The sequence below is a fragment of the Oncorhynchus kisutch genome, unplaced genomic scaffold (assembly GCF_002021735.2).
Source record: "Oncorhynchus kisutch isolate 150728-3 unplaced genomic scaffold, Okis_V2 Okis03b-Okis08b_hom, whole genome shotgun sequence".
Lineage (NCBI taxonomy): Eukaryota > Metazoa > Chordata > Actinopteri > Salmoniformes > Salmonidae > Oncorhynchus > Oncorhynchus kisutch.
Window position 1 is genome coordinate 12,600,438 of NW_022261980.1, and position 9,671 is coordinate 12,610,108.

At 44.2% G+C, this 9,671-nt stretch overlaps 1 protein-coding gene across 4 annotated transcripts in view; it reads right to left on the reverse strand.

Moving 5' to 3' along the window:
• LOC116352999 (sodium/potassium/calcium exchanger 1-like) overlaps nucleotides 1–9,671 on the reverse strand; it is a 38,741-nt gene that overhangs the window by 20,403 nt on the left and 8,667 nt on the right. Inside the window, exons 4-7 of one of the 4 annotated variants that reach the window (XM_031812776.1) lie at nucleotides 5,690–5,797; nucleotides 5,385–5,493; nucleotides 1,343–1,396; nucleotides 324–377 (exon numbers count right to left, since the gene is read on the reverse strand). In XM_031812776.1, coding sequence (XP_031668636.1) covers nucleotides 324–377; nucleotides 1,343–1,396; nucleotides 5,385–5,493; nucleotides 5,690–5,797 — 325 coding nt within the window. The remainder of the gene's footprint in view (nucleotides 1–323; nucleotides 378–1,342; nucleotides 1,397–5,384; nucleotides 5,494–5,689; nucleotides 5,798–9,671) is intronic. The other 3 variants (XM_031812778.1, XM_031812777.1, XM_031812779.1) reach the window with 3 other exon arrangements.

Consider the following 9,671-nt stretch of genomic DNA (forward strand, 5'->3'; position numbering starts at 1 on the left):
TACCTTTATTTAACTAGGCTAAGTCAGTTAGGAACAAACATCAAACCCAAACACAACGTGTATACAGAACGTTACGGGAACATTCACAGAACGACAACATCAAACCCAAACGCAACGTGTATACAGAACGTTACGAGAACATTCACAGAACATAACGACAACATCAAACCCAAACGCACCGTGTATACAGAACGTTACGAGAACATTCACAGAACATAACGACAACATCAAACCCAAACACAACGTGTATACAGAACGTTACGAGAACATTCACAGACGCTAACCAAATCAAGCACTAAACGTACAGATAACGTTGGCCTTACCTTTCCTCTGCACCGACACCTCCGTCCTGACCTCCCCATTAAAGGTTGTTGTTTCTAATTGGCAGAGATACGTCAGGTAAAATGACCAGTTACCACGGAGACACAACATATCCACCCGCTGCCTCGTGGAGAGTAATGTATGATGGAATATGACCAGTTACCACGGAGACACAACATATCCACCCGCTGCCTCGTGGAGAGTAATGTATGATGGAATATGACCAGTTACCACGGAGACAACATATCCACCCGCTGCCTCGTGGAGAGTAATGTATGATGGAATATGACCAGTTACCACGGAGACACAACATCTCCACCCGCTGCCTCGTGGAGAGTAATGTATGATGGAATATGACCAGTTACCACGGAGACACAACATATCCACCCGCTGCCTCGTGGAGAGTAAATGTATGATGGAATATGAGCGGAGTCATAGACACAACCGAAGTTACTGTACCACACAAACAAAACACAACCACTTCCTTCATAATATTGACTGAAAATGAGCTGAGCAGGCATGAATACTAGTATCCTCTTCTAGGGAAGAGTGAGATACAGTTGAGATGAAAACGTCTATTTTGGAGTGACAGATAGTAGACAGAAGATGAAGAGATACTCAGTAACTCTCGATAGGACAATGGAAGTTGTTGTGATAGATAGTAGACAGAGGATGAAGAGATACTCAGTAACTCTCGATAGGACAATGGAAGTTGTTGTGACAGATAGTAGACAGAAGATGACGAGATACTCAGTAACTCTCGATAGGACAATGGAAGTTGTTGTGATAGATAGTAGACAGAAGATGACGAGATACTCAGTAACTCTCGATAGGACAATGGAAGTTGTTGTGACAGATAGTAGACAGAAGATGACGAGATACTCAGTAACTCTCGGTAGGACAATGGAAGTTGGAGTGACAGATAGTAGACAGAAGATGAAGAGATACTCAGGGCTGGCATGAAGTGACAGTACAGGGTGACAACATGAGGAGGAGGTGACATTGTTGACATCCCTCTTACCTTGTCTAACTCTCCTCTGACCAGGGCCTCTAACATCTCTGCTAAAGCCTGTCTCTGGAATAAGGGGGCGATGGAAGACACATTACATATTAGAACTCGTTTAATAGGATCTCTGTTGGAGAGATATTCAGTCAGCCTCTGTATTTACCAGGTCCCCCAAGTCCCCTGACATCCAGAGTTGTGGTGTGGAGTAGCCATTAGAGCAGCGCTCTCCAAACCTGGTCCTGGGGGGAGACCCAGAGCTGTGGTGTGGAGTAGCCATTAGAGCAGCTCTCTCCAAACCTGGTCCTGGGGGGGAGACCCAGAGCTGTGGTGTGGAGTAGCCCATTAGAGCAGAACTCTCTAAACCTGGTCCTGGGGGGAGACCCAGAGCTGTGGTGTGGAGTAGCCATTAGAGCAGCGCTCTCCAAACCTGGTACTGGGGGAGACCCAGAGCTGTTACGTGGAGTAGCCATTAGAGCAGCACTCTCCAAACCTGGTCCTGGGGGGGAGACCTGATCCAAAAGCCTCTCAACACCTTGGTGCTGCCTTACACTAGAGACTCGTGTTGTGTGAGAAGTGAAGAGCAGAGGTCAAGTCCTCCTGTGTTCCTGGATTACAGGGACGTGACTGTTCTGTCCTCTACTGGAGTGACCTTCACTGAGTCCTCAGGCCACCAGGCAGCCAGACCTGTCCCCATGCAGCCTCCTCCCTCCCAGCTCTCTCATCCTTAATCAGCTTTCAATACAGGCTAATAAAAGCTGGATAAGAGCCAGCCTCTGGCCGACCAATCTCTTTATCTCAATAGCACTGTCTCTAGGTCTCTCGTTTTACTGGACTGTGTGTGTCATTGAGCTAACAGTCTGATATTGCTGTGAAGCTAACAGTCTGATGCTGCTGTGAAGCTAACAGTCTGATGATACTGTAAAGCTAACAGTCTGATGCTGCTGTGAAGCTAACAGTCTGATGCTGAAGGTGAAGCTAACGGTCTGATGATACTGTAAAGCTAACAGTCTGATGCTGAAGGTCAAGCTAACGGTCTGATGATGCTGTGAAGCTAACAGTCTGATGCTGCTGTGAAGCTAACAGTCTGATGCTGAAGGTGAAGCTAACGGTCTGATGATGCTGTGAAGCTAACAGTGTGATGCTGCTGTGAAGCTAACAGTCTGATGCTGCTGTGAAGTGAACAGTCTGATGCTGCTGTGAAGCTAACAGTCTGATGATGCTGTGAAGCTAACAGTCTGATGCTGCTGTGAAGCTAACAGTCTGATGCTGCTGTGAAGCTAACAGTCTGATGCTGAAGGTGAAGCTAACGGTCTGATGATGCTGTGAAGCTAACAGTCTGATGCTGCTGTGAAGCTAACAGTCTGATGCTGCTGTGAAAATAACAGTCTGATGCTGAAGGTGAAGCTAACGGTCTGATGATGCTGTGAAGCTAACAGTCTGATGCTGCTGTGAAGCTAACAGTCTGATGCTGAAGGTGAAGCTAACAGTCTGATGCTGCTGTGAAGATAACAGTCTGAATATAGAAGGTCCCTGTGGCAGTAGTGAATATAGAAGGTCCCTGTGGCAGTAGTGAATATAGAAGATCCCTGTGGCAGTAGTGAATATAGAAGGTACCTGTGGCAGTAGTGAATATAGAAGGTCCTTGTGGCAGTAGTGAATATAGAAGGTCCTTGTGGCAGTAATGAATATAGAAGGTCCCTGTGGCAGTAGTGACCATAGAAGGTCCCTGTGGCAGTAATGAATATAGAAGGTCCCTGTGGCAGTAGTGAATATAGAAGGTCCTGGTGACAGTAGTGAATATAGAAGGTCCCTGTGGCAGTAGTGAATATAGAAGGTCCCTGTGACAGTAGTGAATATAGAAGGTCCTTGTGGCAGTAATGAATATAGAAGGTCCCTGTGGCAGTAGTGAATATAGAAGGTCCCTGTGGCAGTAGTGAGTATAGAAGGTCCTGGTGGCAGTAGTGAATATAGAAGGTCCCTGTGGCAGTAGTGAATATAGAAGGTCCCTGTGGCAGTAGTGAATATAGAAGGTCCTGGTGGCAGCAATGAATATAGAAGGTCATTGTGGCAGTAGTGAATATAGAAGGTCCCTGTGGCAGTAGTGAATATAGAAGGTCCCTGTGGCAGTAGTGAATATAGAAGGTCCCTGTGGCAGTAGTGAATATAGAAGGCCCCTGTGGCAGTAGTGAATATAGAAGGTCCTTGTGGCAGTAGTGACTATAGAAGGTCCCTGTGGCAGTAGTGACTATAGAAGGTCCCTGTGGCAGTAGTGACTATAGAAGGTCCCTGTGGCAGTAGTGACAAGGCCATCAGACTGTTAAACAGCCAACATACAGACTCAAATCTCTGGCCACTTAAATACATGGACATAATAAAGGTATCACTAGTCACTTTAAATAATGTCACTTTAATCATGTCTACATACTCTACATTACTCATCTCATATGTATATACTGTACTCTATACCATCCACTGCATCTTGCCATCTTGATGTAATGTATCACTAGCCACTTTAAACAATGTCACTTAATATAATGTTTACATACCCTACATTACTCATCTCATATGTATATACTGTACTCTATACCATCCACTGCATCTTGCCATCTTGATGTAATGTATCACTAGCCACTTTAAACAATGTCACTTAATATAATGTTTACATACCCTACATTACTCATCTCATATGTATATACTGTACTCTATACCATCTACTGTATCTTGCCAATGCCGTTCGGCCATCGCTCATCCACATATTCTTATTCATTCCTTTACATTTCTGTGTATAATGTAGTTGTTGTGAATTTGTTAGATTACTTAGATATTACTGCACAAGCATTTCGCTACACTCGCGTTAACATCTGCTAACCATGTGTATGTGATCAATAAAGTTTAATTTGATATAATACATGGTTCAGTAGCTCCTCCCAGGAGGCATAGCTTCCTGGTCCCTGGTACTGTACAGGAAGGACAATAATTTAGGACCATAGATAAGGACCATAGATTAGGACCATAAATTAGGACCATAGATTAGGACCATAGATTAGGACCATAGATTCACACCATAGATTAGGACCATAGTATAGGACCATAGATTAGGACCATAGATTAGGACCATAGATTCACACCATAGATTAGGACCATAGATTAGGACCATAAATTAGGACCATAGATTAGGACCATAGATTCTAACCATAAATTAGGACCATAGATTAGGACCATAGATTAGGACCATAGTATATGACCATAGATTAGGACCATAGTATAGGACCATAGTTTAGGACCATAGACTCGTACCATAATATAGGACCAGAGATTAGGACCATAATATAGGACCATAGACTCGAACCATAGATTAGGACCATAGACTCGAACCATAGATTAGGACCATAGATTAGGACCATAGATTCGGGCCATAGATTAGGACCATAGACTCGAACCATAGATTAGGACCATAGATTAGGACCATAGATTAGGACCATAGATTAGGACCATAGATTAGGGCCATAGATTAGGACCATAGATTAGGACCATAGACTCGAACCATAGATTAGGACCATAGATTAGGACCATAGATTCGGGCCATAGATTAGGACCATAGATTAGGACCATAGATTCGGGCCATAGATTAGGACCATAGATTAGGACCATAGATTCGGGCCATAGATTAGGACCATAGATTAGGACCATAGATTAGGACCATAGATTAGGACCATAGATTAGGACCATAGATTAGGACCATAGATTAGGACCATAGATTCGGGCCATAGATTAGGACCATAGATTAGGACCATAGATTAGGACCATAGATTAGGACCATAGATTAGGACCATAGACTCGAACCATAGATTAGGACCATAGATTAGGACCATAGATTAGGACCATAGATTAGGACCATAGATTAGGACCATAGATTAGGACCATAGATTCGGGCCATAGATTAGGACCATAGATTAGGACCATAGATTAGGACCATAGATTAGGACCATAGATTAGGACCATAGATTAGGACCATAGCGGTCCCTGTAATAATAAAGATTGATATAAAGTCCAGTACCTTCTCCCAGTGGGTCCAGTGTGTGGATCATCAGCTGGAAGATTGTGTTTCTGTTGGTGCTGTTGTGGAGAGACGCATTACTGCCTCCTCTCTGGAGAGTGGGCTTCACCTGGGACATAACAAACACACCACACACACACACACACACAGGGTTGAAGCCACGGCAGATCACGCCAGGTTACATTCAGGTAAAGACCTCTTTTTGCTGGTCACTTAAATGACATCTAAAAAAATGTAAAAAGATAAAATATTTTACAATCAGTACACAACCTGATCATGACATCACAATCAAAGAGTGTTGAGACCTTCAGTTTTTCTCTGTCTCTCTTCTGGGGTGAGTCTTGAGGTTGTGGTTTGGGTTCTGGTGAAACATTGTTTTGAGGTGGATCAGGTGGTGGAGGTCCACTGTTCTGCTGTAAATACAGGAATACTTTAGTACACGTTCACAATAGGAACCAGAGAGAGGAGAAAAGGCAGACTGTTTAAAGAACTACTCCAGTGGGCTAAATATACTGAATGGCTTTTACATGGTCAGGTTGTATTCTGATTGTAAAAAAGGAAGGGTTTGTTGTCTGTTTTTTGTAGTCCAGAAAAAAATATGTTGTTTCAACCAGAAAAGAATGTCTTTATGAAATCCCATGCCAACATTTGCCCAGCTGGGTAGAGGATGCATAATGGGTGTCTACTGAAGACAGGATCTGCCAAAAACAGGATTAGCCTAGTGGTTAGAACGTTGGACTAGTAACCGGAAGTGTTGCAACTTCAAATCCCCGAGCTGACAAGGTACAACTCTGTTGTTCTGCCCCTGAACAAGGCAGTTAAACCCACTGTTCCTAGGCTGTCATTGAAAATAAGAATGTGTTCTTAACTGACTTGCCTAGTTAAATAAAGGAAAAATGAAAATATATACAACAACTGTGGTATTAGTGAGAACAGGTAACTGCCAAAATAAAGGAAACACCAACATAAAGTGTTTTACTAGGGAGTTGAGCCAGAACAGCTTCAATGGTATAGATTCTACAGGTGTCTGGAACTCTATTGGAGGGATGTGACATCATTCTTCCACCAGAAATTCCATATTGGTGTTTTGTTGATGGTGGTTGGAAAACACTGTCTCAGGACCCACTCCAGAATCTCCCACACAGTGCATTCCCGAGTGGTGCAGCGGTCTAAGGCACTGCAGTGCTTAGGGGCGTCACTACAGACCCGGATTCGATCCGGGGCTGTATCACAACCAGCCGAGATCGGGAGTCCCAAAGGGTGGAGCACAATTGGCCCAGCGTATTCCGGGTTAAGGGAGGGTTTGGCCGGGGTAGGCAGTCATTGTAAATAAGAATTTGTTCTTCACTGACTTGCCAACATAAATCAATTAAAATAAGTATTCAGATCCCTTCACTTTTCCCACATTTTGTTACGTTACAGCCTTATTCTAAAATGGATTAAATAAAACGCACGTCCTCAATCTACACACAACACCCTAGAATGAAAAAGCAAAAACAGGTTTTTAGAAATGTTGTCAAATTTATAAAAAAAATAAAAAAACAGAAATACCTGAACAGAAAGTGTTCAGACCCTTTGCTACCAGACTCCAAATTGAGCTCAGGTGCATCTTGTTTCCATTGATCATCCTTGAGATGTTTCTACAACTTGATTGGAGTCCACCTGTGGTAAATTCAATTGATTGGACATGATTTGGAAAGGCACACGCCTGTCTATTTAAGGTCCCACAGTTGACAGTGCATGTCAGAGAAAAAACCAAGCCATTGAGGTTGAAGGAATTGTCCGTAGAGCTCAGAGACAGGATTGTGTCGAAGCACAGATCTGGGGAAGGTACCAAAAAATGTCTGCAGCATTGAAGGTCCCCAAGAACACAGTGGCCTCCATCATTCTTAAATGGAAGAAGTTTGGAACCACCAAGACTCTTCCTAGAACTGGCCGCCTGGCCGAACTAAGCAACTGGGGTGAGAAGGGCCTTGGTCACTCTGACAGAGCTCCAGTGTTCCTCTGTGGAGATGGTAGAACCTTCCAGCAGGACAACCATCTCTGCAGCACTCCACCAATCAGGCCTTTATGGTAGAGTGGCCAGACGGAAGCCAATCCTCAGTAAAAGGCACATTACAGCCCATTTGGAGTTTGCCAAAAGGCACCGAAAGGTTTCAGACCTTGAGAAACAAGATTATCTGATCTGATAAAACCAAGATTGAACTATTTGGCCTGAATACCAAGCGTCACGTCTAGAGGAAACTTGGCACCATCCCTACGGTGAAGCATGGTGGTGGCAGCATCATGCTGTGGGGATGCTTTTCAGCAGCAGAAACTGGGAGACTAGTCAAGATCGAGGGAAAGATGAACGGAGCAAAGTACAGAGAGATCCTTGATGAAAACCTGCTCCAGAGCGCTCAGGACCTCAGACTGGGGTGAAGGTTCACCTTCCAACAGGACAACGTACCTAAGCACACAGATAAGACAATGCAGGAGTGGCTTCGGGACAAGTCTCTGAATGTCATTGAGTGGCCCAGCCAGAGCCTGGATTTGAACCCGATCGAACATCTCTGGAGAGACCTGAAAATAGCTGTGCATCCACCTGATAGAGCTTGAGAGGATCTGCAGAGAAGAATGGGAGAAAATCCCCAAATATAGGTGTACCAAGCTTGTAGCGTCATACCCAAGAAGACTCGAGGCTGTAATCGCTGCCAAAGGTGCTTCAACAAAGTACTGAGTAAAGGGTCTGAATACTAACATTTCTAAAAAGCAGTTTTTGCTATGTCATTATGTGGTATTGTGATGTCATTATGGGGTATTGTGATGTCATTATGTCGTATTGTGATGTCATTATGTGCTATTGTGATGTCATTATGTGCTATTGTGTGTAGATTGATGAGGGGAAAAAAACAATTTAATCCATTTTAGAGTAAGACTTAACAAAATGTGGAAAAAGTCAATGGGTCTGAATACTATCCGAATGCACTGTAAGTGTTCAATTGGGTTGAGATCTGGTGACAGAGATGACCATGGCATATTGTTTACATCGTTTTCAGCACCTTGGATACACTACTACAAGTGCCTTAGTCCTGATAGGTTCAAAAGTACTGATGGTAGCACCCTGGATACACTACTACAAGTGCCTTAGTCCTGATAGGTTCAAAAGTACTGATGGTAGCACCCTGGATACACTACTACAAGTGCCATAGTCCTGATAGGTTCAAAAGTACTGATGGTAGCACCCTGGATACACTACTACAAGTACCTTAGTCCTGATAGGTTCAAAAGTACTGATGGTAGCACCCTGGATACACTACTACAAGTGCCTTAGTCCTGATAGGTTCAAATATACCTACGGGGGTTCTTTGAGTTGCCTACAACAGTATAAACCGTGCACTTGCATGTCATTTTCTTAGCAATCCCACACCAACACCCACCATCATACTAATGGGGATCCCCACTAGTTCCTGCCAAGGAAGCAGCTACTCTTCCTGGGGTTTATTATGGATCCCCACTAGTTCCTGCCAAGGCAGCAGTTACTCTTCCTGGGGTTTATTATGGATCCCCATTAGTTCCTGCCAAGGCAGCAGATACTCTTCCTGGGGTTTATTATGGATCCCCATTAGTTCCTGCCAAGGCAGCAGCTACTCTTCCTGGGGTTTATTATGGATCCCCATTAGTTCCTGCCAAGGAAGCAGCTACTCTTCCTGGGGTTTATTATGGATCCCCCTTAGTTCCTGCCAAGGAAGCAGCTACTCTTTCTGGGGTTTATTATGGATCCCCATTAGTTCCTGCCAAGGAAGCAGCTACTCTTCCTGGGGTTTATTATGGATCCCCATTAGTTCCTGCCAAGGAAGCAGCTACTCTTCCTGGGGTTTATTATGGATCCCCATTAGCTGTTGCCAAGGAAGCAGGTACTCTTCCTGGGGTTTATTATGGATCCCCCATTAGCTGTTGCCAAGGAAGCAGGTACTCTTCCTGGGGTTTATTATGGATCCCCCATTAGCTGTTGCCAAGGAAGCAGCTACTCTTTCTGGGGTTTATTATGGATCCCCATTAGTTCCTGCCAAGGAAGCAGCTACTCTTCCTGGGGTTTATTATGGATCCCCATTAGTTCCTGCCAAGGAAGCAGCTACTCTTCCTGGGGTTTATTATGGATCCCCATTAGCTGTTGCCAAGGAAGCAGGTACTCTTCCTGGGGTTTATTATGGATCCCCCATTAGCTGTTGCCAAGGAAGCAGGTACTCTTCCTGGGGTTTATTATGGATCCCCCATTAGCTGTTGCCAAGGAAGCAGCTACTCTTC